At 36.0% G+C, this 24,026-nt stretch overlaps 1 protein-coding gene across 1 annotated transcript; it reads right to left on the minus strand.

The window, feature by feature from the left end:
- Positions 1-7,649: 7,649 nt before the first annotated feature.
- Positions 7,650-8,585, minus strand: LOC101826820 (olfactory receptor 6C2-like). The gene has a single exon (XM_021232784.2). The coding sequence runs from the start codon at positions 8,583-8,585 to the stop codon at positions 7,650-7,652; it is 936 nt and encodes a 311-aa protein (XP_021088443.2).
- Positions 8,586-24,026: the final 15,441 nt, after the last annotated feature.

Consider the following 24,026-nt stretch of genomic DNA (forward strand, 5'->3'; position numbering starts at 1 on the left):
GAACACAAAAACAGAACACTTCTTTTCCTTTTATGAGGTCTCCTTACACATAGTAGAATATGACCTTGTAGATGAGCTGTCATCTTTTCTCCTCCTGAGGTTTCTTCTGGATCAAATCTTGATTAATTTTGATGGAATCCAAAGTTTTTCTTCTCTTGTGGAAGCAAAGGCAAAACCCCTTCACCAACGTAACACATATCCTGGTTTCTAAACTGAGGTCATAACATCCTTGAAATACACTGGTTGGTTTAGTTCAGAATTTTTTTCTGTACTCCAGTGTCTTTCTGCAGTTGTTTGTCCTTTGACATTAGCATTAAGAAAGTTCAACATTAGTAAAGCATTAAGTAATCTGTGTTTGGGGGGGTCATTGTTCCCACTGGCTGTTTATGAAGCATTTCTTTTAATGTGCGGTTAGATCTATCAACCACTGCTTGTCCTGTAGGATTGTGAGGTATACCAGTTACATGTTTTATGTTATAATATTTGAAAAACTGTTCCAGTTTGCTGGAGACATATGCTGGAGCATTGTTGGTTTTTGTTTGTGCTCGTATACCCATAACAGCCATCACCTCTAAGAGGTATGTTATAACAGAATCAGCCTTTTCAGAGATGAGGGCAGTAGTCCATTGGAAGCCTGAGAATGTGTCCATGGTATGGTGTATGTATTTCAAACTTCCAAATTCTGGAAAGTGAAACACATCCATTTTAAAATTTCATTTCTGGAAATTCCTTTGGAACTACTGACTGAAAGTAATGGAGTTTGATTATAAAATGAACAGGTGGGGAAGGTTCTTGTTATTTCCTTGGCTTGTTGCCAAGTGATAGAAAAATCCTTTAAGCCTTTTCTGTTGATGTGGTGTTTCTTATGAAATTCTGAAGCTTCCAACACACTTCCTATTAATAAACAATCAATTTCATCATTTCCTTGTGCTAGAGGACCTGGCAGACTCATATGGGATCTGATGTGTATTATATACATAGGATGAGTTCTATTTCTGATGGTTTACTGTAATTGTAAAAACAATGAGGTTAATTCTGTATCATCTGGAACAAATTCTACAATCTTGATGTGTAAAATGACTCTCTCTGCATACTGAAAATCCGTAACTATGTTGAGAGGCTCTGCAAAGTCTTTAAGTACCATGAGAGTACAACTCTGCCTTTTGTAAAGGCTTTGAACTACTTTACTTATATTTCCTGATTTATAACCCTCCTTACCTGACTTGTTTGCATCAGTGTAGAATGTAAGAACTCCAGAGATAGGCATTTTTCTTACAATACAAGAAAGAATACAAATTGCTTTTTTTTATTAATTTGATTTTGTTTGGGGATAATTGTTACTGATTGTTCCCAAAAAGTCACTGCTAGCCCTTTGCCAATATTCATTATCCTTACATAAGGAGGAAATTTCCTCATTGGTTAAGGGTACAACCATCTCTGCTGGGTCCTTCCCCGTTAGTTGACGAAGCCTTATCTTACCTTTTAATATCAAATCAGAGAATTTTTCTATATATGTCTTCAGTTTTTTATACTATTCATGTAACAGAAATACCCATTCTAGTATTATGTATTTCATCTGCATTAATAGTCCAAATCAGAAGTCTCTAAATGGCAAAATAACCAGAATGTAGTCCAGTTTTGGATCCACAGGGTCCACATGTGCTTCCAATATTCTTTGTTCTACCTATTCTAATTGTTTTTCAGCTTCAGCTGATAATATTCTAGGACTACTTAAGTCCTTGTCTCATTTAAGGGCCATTTTAAGGTGCTGTAAATCATGCTCTTCTACTCCAATAATTTTCTGTAGTTGAGAAATTTCTCCTAGTATTTTTTGAAGAACTTTATGAGTCTGGTAACAATTTCTTCTGATCTATACCTTTCACGGTCTAATATTCTGTAAGTCTATTTTATAGCCTAAATAATTAATAGAATCTCCTCTTTGCATTTTTTTCTGGGGCAATGTGTAATCCCCAGTGAGGCAAAGTTGTCTTTACTGCCTCAAACATCTTTTCCAACACACCTTCTTTCTAACCAGCCAACAATATATCATCCATGTAATAATACATTATGGATTGTGTAAATGTTTGCAAATTATTTCTAAAGTTTTTTACACAAAATACTGGCATAAAGTAGGACATTCCTTGTGGCAACACCTTCTGCTGAAATCTCCCTACTGGTTGACAATTGTTATGTGTAGGCACTGTGAAGGCAAGTTTTTCTCTATCTTTTTCATGTAAAGGTATAGTGAAGAAGCAATCTTTTAAATCAATTACTATAATTGGCCATCCTTTAGGAATGAGAGAAGGTAATGGCACCCCAGGCTGTAGAGAGCCCATAGGCTGAATTACCTCGTTGATAGTTGTTATATCGGTAACCATCCTCCATTTCACAGACTTCTTTTTGATAATAAAGACAGGAGAATTCCACGTACTGGTAGATTCTTCAATATGTCCAGCATTTAGCTGTTTCTGAACTAACTTTTCTAAAGCCTCTAACTTCTCAGAGGTCATAGTCCATTGCCCTAACCAGAGAGGTTCATCTGTTAGCCATTTTAAGGGTAGTGCTGTTGGTTCCTCTATAGGTGTGTCACTAGCATACTGTAACTGCAGAGCCTGAATGCTCTGCGAATGTTTACTATAGTGCCTTACAATATTCTTTCTACCACTAACAGCTTGCTTATGATTCATATCTGACACAGGGGCAATGTTAATCTGGGTTTTCCATTGCTATAATAAACCACGACCCAAGATTTTTAGCTATATCTGTGACATATGGCCTCAATCTTCCTCTTTGTCCTTCTGGTCCAATGTACTCCACCCATCTCATATTTTGTCTCACTTGAGATAGGGTCCTGATCTGTAACAATTAGATGTTTACAACTTGTAGAGGTCATTTTTAGGCCAAGATGGACAGTAACTGGAAAAGCCACCTTAGGAAGGTCTCCTAGGCAACTTGTATGTATACCTCTTTCATTGCCTGGTGGCCTAGTGGCTAGTGCCTCAGAGTCTGATGTTTCAAAGGGTGAATCCTCTAAATATTGCAATCTTGTGACCAAATATCTCTGAGGGCTTGGATTTCCTGCATCAAAAATTGTTCTAATGACCTGATAGAATCTGTATGCTCCTTGGACTTATTTGTCATGTGTGATTCTGAGTATTTTATATTGTTATCAATAGAGGCTCAAGAGGCAAGTAAATTGCCTTCTAGAAATATCATCCTATCTGCTAAATGGCCCTGCTAATTTGGTAACTTCCTCCTGACTTGACTCTATTTTGGTCATAAATGCCATAGATATTGAATTGAATGTGTCCCAAGGTTGTTCTGATTAAATCTATGCTATCCGTTCTGGTGGCGAAGTCCCCTTTTCCCTGAAAATCCTGAATTTTTTGTTCTAATTTTTGAATCATTTGTACAATTTTTCTATTATCTTTCTGTTTACACACTCTCTTCCATGTAATTATATGTACTAGAAAGCTAACCTTGAGCATTGGACACAAATATATTTGAAATATATCATAATTGTCTTCTAATAAATAATCCATAACATTGGCAATGAGATCTCTAACTTCTGAAGTGTTAAATTATCTGCCATGGTATAAGTAGATATTCTTACCACCAATTACAAAGTACTGAGGTGTAAAATTCAGCTTTGATTCTTTCTTTAACCAAATTTAGTGTTTGCTGTGCTTTTCTAGTTAACTTTCTTGGATTGTTTAAATCAGGATCTCCTTGTAAGAGATTAGATAAATGATGTAATTGATACATTGGAATACCAAGAGAAGAATGTAACCAATTAATATTTCCTAATAACTTTTGAAAATCAGTCTATAATTTGCCTATTCTTATAGACATTTTTGAGGTCTAATAGTTTTCTAGAGATTGTATATCCTAAATAATTTATTACATAATTTTTCTGAATCTTCTCAGGTGCAATGACTAACCCAAAGGTAACAAAATATGAAGGCAACTGCTTTAATAATTCTTCTAATTCAGCTATAACTGGACCAGCAAATAAAATATCATCAATATAAAGAAAAATATATAAATGTGACCATCTCTGTCTGTTTTTAAAGCATAATTAACATATAGCTTGTACATAATTGGAGAATTCATCATGCCTTGAAATCTCATCCATTGAAATCTATGATGTGGTCCTCTATTGTTCAATTGAGGTAAGGAAAATGCAAATCATTTTCTATCCTCAGAATGTGCAGGTATAGTGAAAAAACAATCTTGTAAATCTATAACTACGGTAGGTCAGTTAGATGGTTACATAATAGGAGATGGAATCCTAGGTTGTAGTGCTCCCGTAGGATACACAGAGGCATTTTCTCCCTGTAAGTCAGTTAAAAACCTTCATTTGCCTAATTTCTTCTTTATAATGAAAATGGGTGAATTCCAGGGAGATGTTGAAAGCTCAATATGAATTTTCTATAATTGTTCTTGTACTAATTGATGAGCAGCTTCCAGTTTAACAGCTGTCAATGGCCATTGTTCCAGCTATAACAGCTCTTCATTTTTCCATAGAATTTTTAAAGGCTCCATCTATAATGTTAAAATTGTAAGTGAACTCCCCGTTGTTCTAATACATCTCTTCCAATGATATTTACAGGGACATTTAATATATAAGGTTTTAAAACAGCTACCTGACCATCTTCTAATTAAAAAGAAATCTAGTGTACACTTTGTTCAGTAACATTCACTAGTGTGTTACTGACTCCTTTCATATTACAAGGTAAAACAGGAGTTAAATAGGAATTTGGCCAATCTTTTTTCATGATTATTGTAATATCAGAACTAGTAACAACCCAATTATTACTTTCTGGTTCATCATCACCTTAATTTTGGGCTACATTTGAGTAATATTCATAACCCATAAAACATTTCGATAATTAGTACTTCCAAAGCCCCCTTGCCTAATATTAGTTGATGATCCAATGGGAATATAGGGCATTAAAATTACTTGAGCTATGCGATCTCTTGTTTAATATGAAAATCAACCAAAGAGGACATCATAACTTGAAATTCCCCATGATAATCACTATCAATTATTCCTAAATGCACAGCTACACCTTTGTTAGTCAGATTAGATCTTCCTGGAAATTAGATCAGACCAAAAGTGCCTAGAGGTAATGGACCATATACTCAAGTAGGAATTCACACAGGGTTATCCCCTTTTTTGAGAATAAAATCTTTTGTGGCTGGTATGTCCACAGTGGTACTGACGGCTGTGGCTGGTTGGGGGAAAAATAAGGTTGTTTGGAACTGTTCATTATACCTGGGCCACAGGGTTAGCTCACTAACAAGTTTCCCGAATTAATAGCAGCATTAGTTCTTAGTGACTGTCCATCTGCGGTTGTTTTAGATTTACATTCTCTGGCCCAATGTCTACCCTTTTTGCATTTAGGACAATGTCCTGGCCCCTTTGGTCATTTTGCTTTTCCCAATTGCAATTTCTTCTAATGTGTCCTAATTGATCACACCCAAAACATTTTAAAGTATTTCATGTATTTTCCTTTTGTAAGCCATGAAAGGTAGTGACCATAGTTTCCACAAGAAAATATAATGTAATGTACAATCATCATTAGTATTTTCAAATACTAGCATCCTTAGCAATTGTCTTCTGGCTTCTTCCCCCACAATTGTTCTCTTAGTAGTCTGTTTTAATCGAGCCAGGAATTCCACATAAGTTAGGTTTCTACATACCTTTGGTCCATGAGCCATAATGTTCTCCTACAGGGCATTGCTGCTCCCAAGCTTCCATACCAATTTCCCTTAAGTGCTCATGAATTTCCACGGGAGTATTTGCTTGTTGATTAAGATCATCATAAGCTCCCATTCCAATTAACATAGGATAGGTAATAGCTCTTAAGACTGGATTATTGCTAGCTGCATTTGTTCTGGTTCTGTCTGCACTAAGATCAGAAAATCACATTTGCCATTGCTAATATTCTGGTTCTCTTAACAAGGAATGACAAACCACCTTCCAGTCCTCAGGAGCCAGATTGCCATAAGGACGAACCATTCCATTAAGCATTTTTTGAAATAATGAGACTGAGGATGATATAAAGCTACAGCCTTTTTCAACCTGGATATGTCACCTATATTGACTACCTCATATATTGCAGGTTGAGCAACTCCTCCTTGAGAAGGGTGATGAATTACAAGATAGGAAAAATAGGTTCAACAGACTCATATTCAGTATCAGAAATACCAGAAGTTAGTTCTAAATCTGCTAAAGAAATCAGATCAGTAAGTTTCCCTTTCCTTTCTGAAATAGCAGTGACCTGAGTGGAAGGTTTTACTTTCAATTTTGATCAAGAATCAGTATTCAACTTTTCCATATTCTTTTCTAACTTCTTTAATTTTACCATCACCAAGTTCATTCCTGAACCAGAAGATTTAATTCAAACAACTTGGTCTTCTACCAGCTTTTCTTTTATTTCTGTATCTAACTTTAAATATATTACAGATGGAGTAGCTTCCTTTCCTATATCTGTAACCATGTGTTCTTCAGTCATAGCTTTTAGAACTGCAAATATAATTGACCAAATCAACCAAAATCTAATGGGAATTTTTTCTCCTTGCCTAACTGCTTTTTCTACATTGTAATGAATTCTCTGTCAATTTTCAGTATCTAAAGTACCTTCCTCAGGAAACCAAGGATTATACTCCTTAATCACTTCCAAGTAATCTTCCAAGTCAGGGAGGGAAACCTGAACACCGTGAGTTTTTAATAAATGTTTTAACATAAAAGATATGGAGGAGACTTACCTTGTCCCATGACCCTGTAATTGAGAATAATCTTAAGAAAATCAGACCTTCCTGAAGTCTCTCTTTCAGTGTCCCTCTCCCGGTACCAGCTGTCAACGTCTAGTGCATTGGGGTCCTTGGGTAAGGTCTCACAGAGATTAGGACACAGGGGATGCAGAGTAGAAGCAACTGCATGTCAAGCTTCATTTCGTAGAACTTTTATACATAAGCTTATGCAATCTGTCTCACAATCTTTAAACCCACAATACCACAGGAAGCATCAGGAGCTGTGTCCCCCTAAGTAACAATGTCTCTATTATATATAAAATACTATGTAACAACAAGTAATTCTCTATAGCTATAGAACAGTAGAACACAGTTCAGTGACCCTGAAAGCCACTTCATTATCTTGAGTAGCAAAGTCTGGCAGATCATTTGAAACATGTCAGCAGAAGTATGCTTCTCGATATTCTTGGTATGCCAAGTTTCATGCTTCCAACCACCCCTCATTTGACCCAAGAAGAGCCTGCATCTCACTAACCCAGTTCTGAATCTTCACAATTTATAACCACCATGAAACATAGAAAATAGTTTTAGATGTACCATCTTTTTTTCTGTGTGGCTAAATTGATAGTGAATACTTCTACATGCCACATCTATCAAAGGTGCATGTCACTTCCATATTAATTTGATTAGCTTCAATGTAAAATAAAAAGACATACCTAAAAGTGTGGAAATGGTAGAAAACCACAAACTGTTTTGTTTTCTGGGAAAAGAGTCAGACAATGATTTCAGGTTGTGAATAGAATATGATTAAAAATGTATAGAAAAATATAGTAAAGCTTCATATTTTGTGTTCATTCCCGTGTCTTTTGTTAAGCAGTCTTCAATTTATTTTATATCTTTGAGAGGGATGCAATTTTTTTAATTGAGTAATTGAAAGCTTGCTTTACTTGCTTGTTTCTAAGTGCATAAATAAAGGGATTTAACATTGGTGAAATAGATACGACAAGAAGTGAAATCCCTTTATTGATGGCTACATCACCCTTGGATGAAGGTTTGATATAAATGAAGATGCAGCTGCCGTAAGTGATAGAAACAACAATCATGTGGGAAGAACAGGTGGAAAAGGCCTTTTTCCTTTGCTTAGCAGAGGGAAATCTCAGAATGGTCTTGAGGATATAAACGTAGGAAAGGATGACACACACAAAGGTGATGATGAATGTCAACACTGCATCAACTATCACCACCTGTTCTAACAACTGTGTATCTGAACAAGAGATTTTCAGGAGAGGGGCTGCATCACAACAAAAGTGGTCAATGAGATTTGAGTCACAGAACTCCAGGCCCAAGCCTAGACTGACAGGTGGGAGAACGATGGTCAGTGCCGCCACCCAGCAGAAGAAGATGAAGTTCCTGCAGGCTCTGCTATTCATGATGGTCATGTAATGCAGAGGTTTACAGATGGCCACATAGCGGTCATAGGACATGATAGCCAGGAGAAAAAATTCTGCTACTGCAAAGAGGTCTATAGACAGCAGTTGAGTGAGACAAGCAAAATAGGTGATGGACTTGTCCCCAGATGACATACTATATAGAAATCTGGGAATGCAAGCAGTTGTGAGTGAAATTTCTAAGAAGGAGAAATTTTTGAGTAAAATATACATAGGTGTTTTAAGGTGGGGATCAGCCAGAGTAAGGGTGATGATGGTTATGTTTCCAGATAAACTCAACATGTAAGAAAGAAGCAGAAATATAAAAAGCAGAATTTTCAGCCGAATGTCATCTGTCAATCCCAGCAAGATGAAGGTTGTTACTGTTCTGTTTCTCATTCTTGTTTATTGTCTGTTGCCCAGCCTTGCTGAAAAAGAAGAAAGTCTTTATTTATAAAACCTCAGAGTTCAGTTGATAGCTAGCCTCCAGACAACCAAGCTTGAGTGTCATTCTATAGTACCATTGGTTAGTGAAGAAGAAAGCACAAAGCACATGCTGATCTTTGATCTTCTTTTTGTGTCACATAACAGCTCTTAATTGAATCATATATTTCATATTATATTCTCATGTGACTACAATGTAGATGTAATCAATACCAGTTTAACATATAATTTTATAAACATCATTGCACAAAAATTCCCTTTAAGGTAATTGCTTTTGGTCCAAGATTTCTGCCTTCTTCTAACTGCTTTTCCTAGACAAGATTTGAAAAGAGAACTACTAAAAAAATGAAGTGTTCTCTGTAAATTGATTTTAACATTTTGTCCATATTTAATATTAGTTATTAACTAGTAAATAGTTACCACACAGTTGCAGTCTAGTGTCTATGTTTGAAATATTCTTTTATTGTGATTTTTTTACAGATCCATTATTTCATGGGTATGGTGGCACATTCCATCCTGGCATTTGGGAAGCAGAGGCAGGTCGATCTCTGTGAATAGAGGCTAGTCTAGTATACATAGTGAATTCTAGGACAACCAGGACTATGTAGAAAGACCCTGTCTCAACAAAAAAGATTCATTTAGATGTGTCACAGTTCAAATGCTTTTAGATGTTTGCTAGATTGATTTGTATTTTCACACATATTAGTATACATTTTTACATGTGACAATTAGTGTAGATTGTATTTTCCTCTGAATGTCAAAATGGAATGTCTATGTAGTACAGTTTTGTGATTCCTAAGACAGGCTCATACAACTAATTGTTTGCCCAGCTTGCAAGTGAAGTGTGGAACTGAATCACCTGGGCATTGGGTTTTCTTGATGAAAACCCTGGTGCCCTCCAACTAGCTGCAAGTTTCATATTCTCTAAATAGTGAACATTCTGTCACATGATTTCTAACAGAAGGGATTCAATAACAGTATATTTTTAATATAAAATTCTAAAATGAAGTTCTCTGTGTTTACTTTTAAATACATACAATTAGCAATATATTTTCTCTGTGTACGCCTTCTTTTGTGATAATTTTTGGTTTAGTTCACTGCAAGAAAGTCAGGGAATCAGAATATGCTGACATAATTGAATTTATTATTCTGTTTTGGATCAACCTTGCTTTAGTCTGTGGTGGTCTCAATCCTTCATTAGAAATGATAGGGTGATATAGTAATATAACATAAGAGTGTAGGCCATTTCTTAAGTTTAGTTCCACATTCCCTTTCATTTCCCATTCTACCTGCTCAAAATTGTCTCTGTTCGTTGTAAACCTAGCATTTACAACATTTGGCAGTTCATGAACTTTCCTAAATCCCAACTGTAGGCCTCAAGACCTCTAGGTTAATAAACAATGCCTTTGTTGGTAAAAAAAATATTGTCTCTGTTCTTCTACTTTTCCAATTATATACTTGCTCATTTGTTCTTAGTACATTTTTAACTATTTTGGCCTTAGTTAGCACTCTTAACTTAATTAAGCACAACTAAATCTTTATTTAATTCACATTTTCTGCACCATGTAAGGCTGTGAGCTGTTTACCTCATGAAAGACTTTATATCTTAATTCTATAATTTCAAATATTCCTGAATTACTTACCACATTCCTCCTTTCCCTCATGGCTTGCTATGAATGGTGTAAAATAAATCATGTTTCAAGAAATTGCTTCTGATTCTAACTTAGGAAGCTTTTTTTAATGAAGTGACTTGAAAGTAAGGAAATGGTCCTCAGTTTCATACTTGTGGGGGGTATTTATGGTACAGTTTTCCAACTTTACCATTGAACTTATTTAAGGATCTCTAAATAAACTTAGAGGGTCTGAAATCACACTTTAATTTTTGCACCTGAATGCCCCTGAACATTTTGCTTAATTCATTTATCTTGTGCTATGTAGAAGTGAAAAATTCAAATAAAATGTTTTGTATACTGTTTATTCATCTTTTCATAAGAGTCTCCATGAAGGGATATTGTATTTTTAACTTTTATTTTAAATATATTTTAATTTTTGCCCCAACTCCCAACATCCCCCTGCTTTGATCTTCCTGTGCCTGCTCCATGCCTAGTGTGGACCCACCCTGCCAGAAAGGACCACGCTGAGTCTGGCCACACCTCCGTCTTGATTCCTCTCTACCAGCAGCCCTGTGCTTGAGGTGAGTGTGGTCACTTCTTGGGACCCCAACTCCCAAATCCTCCTGGTTTGAACTTGTTGGCCCACCCCTCACCTAGAATGTCTCAGATCCACGTGCACCATCAACAAATCTCTTAAAGAAAGCTAGGAAATCTAAGAAAAAACAATCAAACAGTTGAAGGAAACAATTCAAACAGTTTAAGACCTTAACACTGAAATAGAGATAATAAAACACAAACTGAGGGGATGCTGGAATTAGAAAAGCTGAGTAAACAATCAGGAACTACAGATGCAAGCATAACCAACAAACTACAAGAGATGGCAGACAGAATCTCAGGCACTGAAGATAAACTAGAGGAAATAGATTCACTGACCAAAGAAAATCTTAAATCCAACAAATCCTTAACACAAAATAGCCAGGAAATATGGGACACTATGAAAAGACCAAAACTAAGAATAATAGGTATAGAAGTAGACAAAGAAGTCCAGCTCAAAGGTGCAGAAAATATATTCAACAAAACCATAAAAGAAAACATAGAAGATAACTTTCCCAACCTGAAGTTGAAAGTACAAGAAGTTTGCTGAACACCTGATTTCTCCATGGAAACTCTGAAAGCCAAAAGGTGCTGGATAAATGTTCTACAAACACTAAGAGACCACAGATTCCAGCCCAGATTACAATACCCAGCAAAACTTTCAATCTTCATAGATGAAGAAAACAAGATGTTCCATGACAAAACCAGATTTATACAATCCACAAATCCACCCCTATAGAAGATGCTGGAAGGAAAACTCCAACCCAAGGAAATTAACTACACTCACAAAAACATAGGCAATAGATAATATCACTTTACCAAAAACCAGAAATAGGGGAAAAAACTCACAGAGAATACAACCAATAACGAATCCAAAACAAACAAGAGTCAACAATCAATGGTCATTAATATCCCTCAGAACCAATGGATTAACTCACCTATAAAAAGACACAGGCTAATAGAATGGACACAAAGACAAAATCCATTCTTCTACTGCATACAAGAAACACATCTCATCTTCAAAGACAGTTATTGCCTTAGATTGAAGGGCTGGGAAAAGATCTTCCAGTCAAATGGACCTAAGAAGCGAACAGGTATAGCTATCCTCATATCTAACATATTAGACTTCAAACTAAAATTAATAAAAAGAGATGAAGAAGATCATTTCATATTCATCATAGGAAAAATCCATCAGGATGAAATCTCAATAATAAACTTCTATGCTACAAATATAAAGGCACTCACATTTGTAAAAGAAACATTACTAAAATTCAAATCACACATTAGACACCACACACTTACAGTGACAGACTTCAACACCACACTCTACCTACTGGGCAGGACCACCAGACAGAAACTTAACAAAGAAATAAAGGAACTAACAGAGTAATGACCCAATTGGTTTTAACAGACATCTATAGAACGTTTCATCCAAACACAAAAGAATGTACCTTCTTCTCAGCACCACATGGAACCTTCTCTAAAATCAACCACATGCTTGGCAATAAAACAAACCTCAACAGATACAAAAAATGGAATAACCCCCTGTGTCTTATTGGACTGACATGGCTTAAAATTAGAATTCGACAAATTGCAGAAACCCCACAAACTCATGGAAATTGAACAATGCTAAATTGCATCAATCCTGGGTAAAGAGGAAATAGAGAAATAAATCAAAGACTTCCTAGAATTCAATGAAAATGAAGGCACAATATACCCAAATCTATGGAAAACTCTGATAGAATTTCCAAGAGTTCATAGCACTAATTGCCCACATGAAGAAATGGGAGAAATGCCATATTAGAAAATTAACAGAGCACCTGAAAACTCTAGAACAAAAAGAAGCAAACAAACCTAGTAAGATTATTTATACCAATAAATAATCAAATTGAAGGCTGAAATCAATAATGTAGAAACTAGCCAAACAATATAAAAAAATCAATGAATCAAACAGTTAGTTCTTTGAGAAAATCAATAAGATAGGCAAGCCTTTATCCAAACTAAACAAAAGGTAGAGGAGGACATGCTAATTAACAAAATTAGAAATAAAAGGAGGACATAACAGCAGACACTGGGGAAATCCAGGGAATGATCAGGTCATACTTTGAAAACCTGTATACAGGTTTGAAAATTTAAAGGAAATGGATGATTTTCTGGATAGATAACACTTGCCAAAATTAAATAAAGAACATATAAAAATTTAAATAGACCTGTAAAACCTAAAGAAATAGAAGTAGCCATCACGGTTTCCTAAGTAAAAAAGTCCAGGGCCAGATGATTTCAGTGCAGAATTGTATCAGAAAGTCAAAGAATAGCTAATACCAATACTCTTCAAATTGTTTCACACAATAGAATCAGACAGATCACAGCCAATCTCTTTTTACTAGGTTGCAATCACGTTAGCACCCAAACCACACAAGACACAACTAAGATAGGTAACTACAGACCAATATCCCTCATGAACATTGATGCAATTATACTCAATAAAATATTAGCAAATCGAATGAACACACAACATACCCAAACCTATGGGACACTTTGAAAGCAGTGCTACGGGGGAAGTTCATAGCGCTAAGTGGTCACATGAAGAAACAGGAGAACAGTTATACCAGAGAATTAACATCACACCTGAAAGCTCTAGAACACAAAGAAGCACACTCCCCCAGGAGGAGTAGACGCCAGGAAATAATCAAATTGAGGGCTGAAATCAATAAAGTAGAAACCAGGAAAACAATACAAAGAATCAATGCAACAAAGAGTTGGTTCTTTGAGAAAATCAACAAGATAGACAAACCTTTGTCCAAACTTACCAAACAGCAGAGAGTGAACACGCAAATTAACAAAATCAGAAATGAAAAGGGGGACATAACAACAGACTCTGAGGAAATCCAGAGAATCATTAGGTCATACTTTGAAAACCTGTACTCCACAAAATTCGAAAATTTAAAGGAAATGGATGACGTCCTGGACAGCTATCATTTGCCAAAACTAAATCAAGAACAGATAAGCAATTTAAATAGACCTATAACCCCTATGGAAATAGAAGCTGTCATCAAAAGTCTCCCAACCAAAAAAAGTCCAGGTCCAGATGGCCTCAGTGCAGAATTCTACCAGAAATTCAAAGAACAGCTTATACCAATTCTTCTCAAAGTGTTCCACACAATAGAAGCAGAAGGGTCTTTGCCAAACTCCTTCTATGAGGCTTCAATAACCTTGATCCCCAAGCCACACAAAGATACAACTAAGAAAGAGAACTTCAGACCAATATCCCTCATGAACATTGATGCAAAAATACTCAATAAAATACTGGCAAATCGGATCCAAGAACACATCAAAACAATCATTCACCACGATCAAGTAGGGTTCATCCCAGGGATGCAGGGATGGTTCAACATACAAAAATCCATCAACGTAATCCACCATATAAACAAGGTGAAAAGCAAAAATCACATGATCATCTCACTAGATGCTGAAAAAGCCTTTGACAAAATCCAACACCCCTTCATGAAAAAGGTCTTGGAGAGATCTGGGATAACAGGGACATACTTAAACATAATAAAAGCTATATACAGTAAACCAACAGCCAACATCAAACTAAATGGACAGAAATTCAACGCAATCCCTCTAAAATCAGGAACAAAAGGCTGTCCACTCTCTCCATACGTTTTCAACATGGTACTTGAAGTTCTAAATATTGCCATACGACAACAAAGGGGGATCAAGGGGATACAAATTGGGAAGGAAGAGGTCAAACTTTCACTGTTTGCAGACGATATGATAGTTTACATCAATGACCCAAAGAACTCTACCAGGGAACTCTTACAGCTGATTAACACCTTCAGCAAAGTGGCAGGCTACAAGATCAACTCAAGAAAATCAGTAGCCCTATTACAGATGATAAAAGGGCTGAAAGAGAAATCAGAGAAACATCACCCTTTACAATTGCCACAAACAACATAAAATACCTTGGGGTAACGCTAACCAAACAAGTGAAAGACCTGTATCGTAAGAACTTTGAATCTATAAAGAAAGAAATTAAAGAAGCCCTCAGAAAATGGAAAGATCTCCCATGCTCTTGGATAGTTAGGATCAATGTAGTAAAATGGCAATCCTGCCAAAAGCAATCTACAGATTCAATGCAATCCCCATTAAAATCCCAGCACAATTCTTCACAGACCTTGAAAGAACAATAATCAATTTTGTATGGAAAAACAAAAGACCAGGATAGCCAAAACAACCCTGTTCAACAAGCCAACGTCCGGAGGCATCACCATCCCAGACCTCAAGCTCTATTACAGAGCTATAGTCCTGAAAACAGCTTGGTATTGGCACAAAAATAGAGAGGTAGACCAATGGAATCGAATTGAAAACCCGGGTATTAACCCACACACGTTTGACAAATAAGCTAAAAATATACAATGGAATAAAGAAAGCATCTTCAACAAATAGTGCTGGCATAATTGGAGACTGGCATGTAGAAGAATGTGGATCGATCCATGTTTATCGCCATGCACAAAACTTAAGTCCAAATGGATCAAAGACCTCAACATAAATCCAGCCACTCTGAACCTCTTAGAAGAGAAAGTGGGTGGTACCCTTGAACGAATTGGTACAGGAGACAGCTTCCTGAACATAACACCAGTAGCACAGACAGTGAGATCAACAATTAATAAATCGGACCTCCTGAAACTGAGAAGCTTCTGTAAGGCAAAGGATACAGTCAGCAAGACAAAAGGCAGCCCACAGAATGGGAAAAAATATTCACTAATCCCACATCTGACAGAGGTTGATCTCCAAAATTTACAAAGAACTCAAGAAGCAAGTCTCCAAAACACCAAAGGACCCTATTAAAAAGTGGGCTGCAGAACTAAATAGAGACTTTTCAATAGAGGAGTCTAAAATGGCTGAGAGGCACTTGAGAAAGTGCTCAACATCCTTAGCCATCTGGGAAATGCAAATCAAAACAACTCTGAGATACCATCTCACTCCTGTCAGAATGGCTAAAATCAAAAACACCAATGACAATTTATGCTGGAGAGGCCAGCATAGGAGTGATCCAGACCCCTCTGAACATGGGCGTCAGTAAGGAGGCCTCAGCAATCTATGGGGCCTTGGATAGTAGATCAGTATTTAGCTCTGGTGTACAAATGGACTTTGGGTGCCCATCCCACATGTAGGATGCTCTCTCAGCCTGGACACATGGGGGAGGGGCTCAGCCCTGCACAGGATGATATGACAGACTTTGAAGATTCCCCATCGAGGGCCTCACCCTCCCTGGGTCATGGAGGTGGGTTGGGGTGGTAGGTTGAGGGGGCTAGTGGGAGGTGGGGAAGGAAGGGAGGGTGAGGGGGCTATTTTACTTAAATAAAAAGTAAAAATGAAAGAAATATATTTTAATGTTTAATGTTGTATTTATTATCTATAAATATATACACATATACATAACACTAATTAAAGAAAAAGCCGTAAATTTGAGAGACAGCAAGAGGATTCATAACAGAAGTTGGACTGAGGTAAGGAAAGATGTGTATATATTTATAGATAATAAATACAACCTGCTCAGTCTGTTTAATGTCGTTTGTATGTATATGATTTCAGGGTTGATCATTGGTATTGGATAATCAACTGTGGGGTACATGCTCTGGGGAAGACTTTTTCTCCTACTTTGCCATCCCTTAGTCACCTGTTCAAGGGAAGAAAGTAATCCATCAGCCTACTCAAGTATAACACCTATGAATCATAACAATGACCATGTGATGTGATAAATCTAAGGGTGCATATTTTGGTGGCAACCAACAGCTCTCTGATTGCACTCATGTCTTGGAGAAGAATATACACCTTCCGATTTACTAAACCAGCATATCACTAATTGTATCGTATGTATTTATCCTTATACACGGAGATAAGGGTAGCTCCTACCCCTCATTGAGGAAACTCCTCTTTGCACAGACAAAAACTATTACAGGAAACCACAACCAATAAAAATGCAGAGTTATGGAACCCAGCACTATTGGACACATCTATAACACAACCTCTATACTTAAATTCAAAAATTGATGTCGAAGAGGAGTAGAAAGATTGTGGGAGTCAGAGGAACAGGAAGCTTGCTGTGCACTCATTTCTTCTAGAAATGTCAGAGAAATCTATATACATGAAATCTCACCAACATGGATGTCTAAGCAAGATGCAAACAATAACTACACCAATAAATATGCTAACATTATAGGGAGGAAAATTCATGTGGCCTCAATACCACATAATGTGGTTTTAAATTGCAATTTTGTTATTATTAGAGATGTTGAACAGTAATATACCACTGCATTGGCCACCCCTAACTCTTTTTACATGTATATGTACATACATTTTGCCCTTTTTAAAATTGGAATTTTGCTATTGAATACCTTAAATATTTTAATTATTAATTAGCTCCATTGTGTGATGTTTAGTTGGTAAGTATTCTCCCCCTATCTGTGGATTGTCTTCTTACTCTCCAAGTATTTTCCTTTGGTGTGCAGAAACATTTTCATTTGTTACCATCTCATCTGTCTACTTTTGTTATGTTTTCTTCTGGTTGTTTTGTTGCTTTTAGTCTTACATTTAATACTTTTATTGATACATCAGAAGTCAATGACAACATGTGCTACAAGTATGTGGAGAGAAGGCAACCCTCCATTTAGCTGTCAAGAATGCAGAGTAGTAAAGATACATGAGAAAATGACATAAATGTTATTAAAAATAAAAACAAAATTACAAATGTGGCCTCAAAGTCCCATATCTTGTTATATATAATTATATATATAATATGTATTTTATAATACATGTATATTTATTTTTTCCATCATAATTAGTTTGCAAATTAAATTACCACATTGTGGTCTTCACTTATTAAGTTAGAATTATGTCTTTTTCTTCCATATAGGTTATTACAAATTTCAGAATTTTCTTCCTGCTTAACTTGTACAGTGTTTTATTTGGCTTATGTATCTCACTTTCTTCATTTATTCATCCATTGATAGGCACTTAGTTTTATATACTGGATAGTGTTAATGATGACAAAATGAACATGGAAGTACCAACATATATTCAACATATCATCTTTGATATCAATACAATTCTTTGAATATGTAGTTCCATGCATCTAGAAATCATTATATAAAAGCTTGTGGAAGTAATACTGATGTGAACATAATATTTACTTTACCTACACAAATCAAATAATATAATAACTCCTAAGAATTTTCTTTTTATATGAACCTAATAGTAAAATTTCATTGATGTTTGAGACTATCTTTAATATTATAGTAATTGGTCTGACTCTCTATAATTCCTTCCTACCAACTGATGTCTAACAATAGAGTTTATTTCCTGTGCCTTTACAATCTTCAGAAACCATCTATGAGCTTTCTATTCCTCTTTATTTCTTTGCCTCAGCTTCTTTAACAGTATCTAGTTTATGGGATTATTGTGATAACTGGCTGGATAATTCCCCAGGAATTCTTGGTAGAGAGTAAGTTAGGGTCAGTATCTCAAATTGTTTTGTTCATTTGTGTCTTCATTCTGCCTTTCTTCTTTTTCTCCTTAAATTGCTCTAGCATTTTTGCTAATTTATTTTGTCATTAATTAATGACCATAGTGAATACTATGTTTTTGTTCTTGTATACTTGATAAAACGATGAGAAATTTTGGTGCTTCTGATAATATTTTAAGCTCTCTTAGTAAATTAAGAAAGGAGGAGTGAGGCTTCACCTATTTGGAGAATGGATCAGCAAGATCCTAGATTTATTTCTGAAGACATTGTTGCTTTCAAATTCATTCACTCCTTTATCAATGCAATCAGAATATTCTTCTCAAACCCAGATATGATTAATCTTTCCAAGTGTATTATGAAAATAATTTGGATTTAAGTCTATTTATAAATGAAGAATTCCATTTTTCTCTACTTCAAGCTAGAAAAGGCTTCTTATGAAAACAATAGCTCTAGCACAATGGTCACTGTTATTTCTTATGAATTACACCCTGGAAGAAATCTAGAAGTGTATTTTTTAAAGTCAGTGGATTGAGGCATCTGTGTCTACTAAGAAAATTAAAGTGAAGGCAGTAGATTATCATAATCAGATAAATATATTTTGGTTTATAAGCATCTCTGCAGAACAAGAGGAATAATTCAAGGACAGGAAAGAAATAATTAGTTTGTAATCAGATAGACGTCACTGGGATTGGAATAGTATCCTTCTAGACAAGATCATTTGGAAATTGAGCCTAAATATGAAAACTCTGCCCTTAGGTTTTCAGGTTGAAAATCCTCTTTCTTGTCTGATCATCAATGTCTTTTCCCCTTTGAACTGGAATATGAAATGAATGTTCTGATCAATCAATTCAGTTTAGGTATACTTCAGTGTTGAAGATTCTAAGATCACCTGTGAACTCAGTGGTCACAAGTGACAATACCACACATATTTAGGAGGTTTCATGAGGGATATTACAGTTTCCATTTGTATACAGATTGATGAAAATGTCATTGTGGATCACTTCTGTTTGCCCCTTAAATTACCCTGTATCTGAGAATGCTCATGAATTTATCAGAGCAAATTTCTTGGAAATATATGATGTGATTAGTACAGATTAAATAATTAGGATAGGAGTAAACCAGATATGACTATATTTTTCCTGAGGACACAGATATAAATTATTTCCAATGAATCCAATTATATCATATATTTAATTTTTGTAGAACAGAAAATGACATAATAAATATAGTTCCTTATATAGCAACACCATATTGATTTTTTTTACCTCTGATTTTTGAATTGACAAATGTCACTACTAAAAAGGCTAAGAAAACAGAATGGTGGACAAAGAAAGAAAGGGAAGTAATCAAACTGCAGAACAATCACAGTAAAGCATACTTAGTCTTCTGGAAGCCAGTCATGACTTTAGTTGATCTACAGTCTTGATTTTCCTATAGGTGAAACTGAAAATACAATCGTGAACAAATGTGTGCTCAAATCATATGAAGATGTACACAGACACAGAGAATCTTTTACAAAGATAATGCTCTTTTTGGCCAACAGAGTCACATTAAAATTTGTAATGTATTCAAACTCAGTAACCAATTTATTATGTCTCAAAACTGAAATAAATGCATATAAAATGATTCTCTGAGTATTTTGGTAAACAATTTCCAATTTCTCTGCACCAAAGAATTTCAAATTGTAAACAAAAGGCAGTTATTTTATTATACTAGTCTTTTATGGATATGCAGACGATAAAGAAGAGTTTCCTTTGTGGCCAAGGACAGACACAGTTAATGAATGTAATAGTTGTTAATTGGCAGAATATCAAACAGCAGCAACAGTGGGACTTGTGTCCTTAGAGAGAATAATATGCAACTGTTTTTAACAAGATTTTATTTATTTTAAATCAATATTTTCTAATTTTACATACCAATCCCAGTTCCCACTCCCTCCTTTTCCCAAATTACCCAACTCCCTCCTCAAAGAGTGTAAGGCTTCCAATGGGGAATCAATCAAGTCTGGCACATCTCTTTGAGGCAGGACCAAGGACCTCCCTGCTATCTCTAGGCTAAGCAAGAGAATGGGCTCCAAAAAAGCAGGTTCAAGCACTAGGGATAAATCTATTTCCACTGCCAGTGGCCTCACAGACTAACCAAGCCACCCAACTGTCACCCACTTTTAGAAGGCCCAGTTTGATTCCATGCAGATTCCCCAGCTGCCACCAGTCAGTGAGCTCTCACAAACTCAGGTTTGCTGTCTCTGTGGGTATCCCCAAAATGCTCTTGACCCTTTAATAATACGCAACAGTTGTATTAGACACATTCTAAGTACAAATAAGTAACTGTCTAATTTTCAGAAATCGTAATTTTCAGAAAATTCTGTGTTAATTTAACTCATAGATATCTATGTTTTAAATGAAAAGGTAGAAATATACTCAAAGGAAGTTGGCATCTAAGTGTTAATACTTTTCCATATCAAAAATAAATAATTCTATCTTATTCTATATCAAACTATCCTCCTTATTGGCTGCATCTGCCCTTTCCTCTCATCCTTATCTCTGCAAGATCCAAAAGACATGAACACGGGAAAAGTATTGCTGGCGGCCAGAGATCTGACTGGGGTACAGAAGGTGACAGGAGAGAGGGGAGGACGACAGTAGTCAGAATGCATTATATACACATACAAAATTGTCACAGAATATGCTCAATTGATTAAACGGAGACAACTAAGGTATCCCATTTTCTTGATAAAAATTCAGCTGTCAAAAATGTCACTTTTTTCAACCCAAGGGAACAGATAGGAGGAAGTGTTCAGGATAGATGCTCAAATCAACTGATGAGAAATTTTTGAAATCTTAGAAATAAAGAAGAAATTTAACTTTATAAAACCATTGCTTCACAGGCTCATCTGAAAGATATTGGAAGTTACAGGAAAATGTGAACATGCTTAATGAAGATTTTTTCATAGGGTATGGAATGGATGAACTTTTTAGCTTATAATTTGAAAGATAGTCACCAAAACTGTGCAGGTCATTAACCAGCTTAACATCTGTTAAAAATCACGTGGACAGACATACAATCATATAGCATGTGTTCCTTGAATTATTCTTTGAAATGGCTTTGCCACCTGGTATCACTGATAAATTAATTGGAAAAAAACACTGTATTTCTGTCAACCACATATTCTATTTGTATGACCTATATTAAAAATATTTTGAGAATTATGCTTTAACAGTATGTATATCAGCATAGAAAGAAATGGCTTGAGTAGAGAATGCACATTCCTTAGTAATATTTGCAAGATTATTTTTCTTAAAAAATGGGATTAAATCTGTGGGTACCTTAGCATTTGGCCATTTCTAAAACCTTCCCTGTTGATCTACTCTTTTTAAATGATGATTTACCTGGGTGTGGCATAACAGATAGATAATTTGATATCAAACAACATTCACAGTAATGGAATTCAACAATGTAAAGAAATCTCAAAATAAACAGATATTTTTTCTATTATAGAGGTCTTATTTATTTATTGAGTTTTTTAGAAATAAGTCATAGCAATAAATTATAAAATAAAATGCTGTGCCCCTCTTCATTCTAAATGAAATAAAAATATATCTCCATCCTTCAAAAACACAAATCTATTCATTCTTATTTTTAATTTCTGTGATTATATTTTAAATAAAACATTTTCATTTCCCTTTCTTCCCTTCACACCCTCTCATATACCCTTCTCCTTTCTCCTTCAAGTTCTTTTTCTTCAATTGTTATTACAGGTGTATATGTATTTCATATATATCATATACATTCCCAAATATAACCTGTTGAGTTCATGTAATGTTACTTGTACGTATATTTTCAGTACTGACCTTGTAGCAACCAATTGATGTGTTGGGGAGGGCCACCTTTCCTAGCTTTGTTGAGTTGTCTATAGTTCTTCATGTAGGACTGAGGCCTTGGAGAATTTTTACTGTGCAGTTTGACATGTTCATTGGGGCTGACAGAGATTAAAAAGGCCAACTATAACTAATTGTCTCTGTTTTAGTCATTAGACTGTTTAACAATTTGATTTCTCTATGTTTATTCAGTATTTTGTTCCATGAAGAATTACGACCAGAAGCTAGGGATTTGTTAATGTTAAAATCATCAGTTAGACTTAGTTAAAGTTTTCCCAGTTATATTGGTAGATATTATATTTCCTACAAATTGTGTTTTCTAACCAAAGATTTTTTTGTTGACTAAAAATAAAGTAACTATTTTGAGATAAAGCTGCTTTCCTATGGTTCTGAAACATTTCTATCAGAGAATTATTTTTAAAATATAGTGGCTTATACAACTGATTCATAGTAACTAACATATTTATGGCCTTTAATGAAACATTTCAACTTGGTATATAATATGTGGCATGTCTATCCCTTCAAGGATCATTTCTTTCTCTTATGAACCTTCAAAAGTTTATATGCGTTTTCATGGAATCTCAGGGCATTGGCATCTCTAGAACATTAGAGTTTATTTCCTCTATCTAACTGTTCTGCTGAATCTAGTGACTTCAGAAAGACTTTTTTCTTCCTTTTTTAAAATTTGAGTTAGAAACAAGCTTGCTTCACATGTCAGTCCCAGATGTCTCTCCCTCTCCTCCTCCCCCTCACCAGGCACTCTGGTTCCCCACACAAACTCCACTTTGATCCACAGGGAGAGTGAGGCCCTCCATGGAGTATCTCCAGAGTCTGTCATTTCATTCAGGGCAGGGCCTAGGTATTCCTCAAGAGTCCAGGCTGAGAGAGCATCCCTCATTGTGGGATGGGCAGCCAAAGTACAATTTCATGCCAAGGATAAATGCTCCCCAAGGCCACATAGATTACCTAGGCCTCCTCATTGACACACATATTGAGGGGGTCTGGATCAGTCCCATGCTTTCCACACAGTCATCAATTTGGGGTCCAAGAGCTCCCCCTTGTTCAGGTAAACTGTTTCTGTGTGTTAAACCATCCCTGTCTTAACCCCTTTGCTCATCACTTCTCCCTTTCTGTTACTGGAACCCAGGAGTTCAGTTTAGGGTATAGCTGTGGGTGCCTGCCTCTGCTTCCATCAGTCACTGGATGGAGGTTCTGTTTCCCAGACTCTCTGGCAGTAGGATTGTATCCTGGTACTCCCCTGATCCATGTCTAAAATCCACATATGAGTGAGTACATACCATGTTTCTCCTTTCGTGACTGGCATGCCTCACTCAGGATAGTTTCTTCTAATGCCATCTATTTGCCTGCAAGTTTCAAGATTCTATTGGTTTTTCCACTGAATAGTACTCTGTGGGAACAAGAGATGTTGGCTGGAGGCCCATTTTCCCATCAGCCTGGGACCAGACAGTGCAGAGAAAACATGTTTACTAAAAACAATCCAGTGCCCATAATCGCAAAGAAAAACATGTAGTTCCTAATAAGGGCTCACCGACGGGAACACTCTGACCTTGACCTTTCCAATGACCAACTGCCTCTTCCTGACTCTCTGCCCCCACCTCTGGTGTCAGGGTATATAACCAGCCGGGGTAAGAATAAAGCAAAACCTTCTTTCACCATCGACTTGTCTCTGTATCATCAATCCTGACACCCTCAACAGATTCTCAGTCCCAGGCTGTGTGGGGCATGACAATTGGAGGTCCAACCGAGATCTGGAAGTGAAGTA

The sequence above is a fragment of the Mesocricetus auratus genome, unplaced genomic scaffold (assembly GCF_017639785.1).
Source record: "Mesocricetus auratus isolate SY011 unplaced genomic scaffold, BCM_Maur_2.0 Super-Scaffold_100011, whole genome shotgun sequence".
In the NCBI taxonomy this organism is placed as follows: Eukaryota; Metazoa; Chordata; class Mammalia; order Rodentia; family Cricetidae; genus Mesocricetus; species Mesocricetus auratus.

Excerpts from the sequence above, each read along its gene's own strand:
- LOC101826820 (XM_021232784.2), bottom strand. The coding sequence starts at position 8,585 with ATGAGAAACAGAACAGTAACAACCTTCATCTTGCTGGGATTGACAGAT.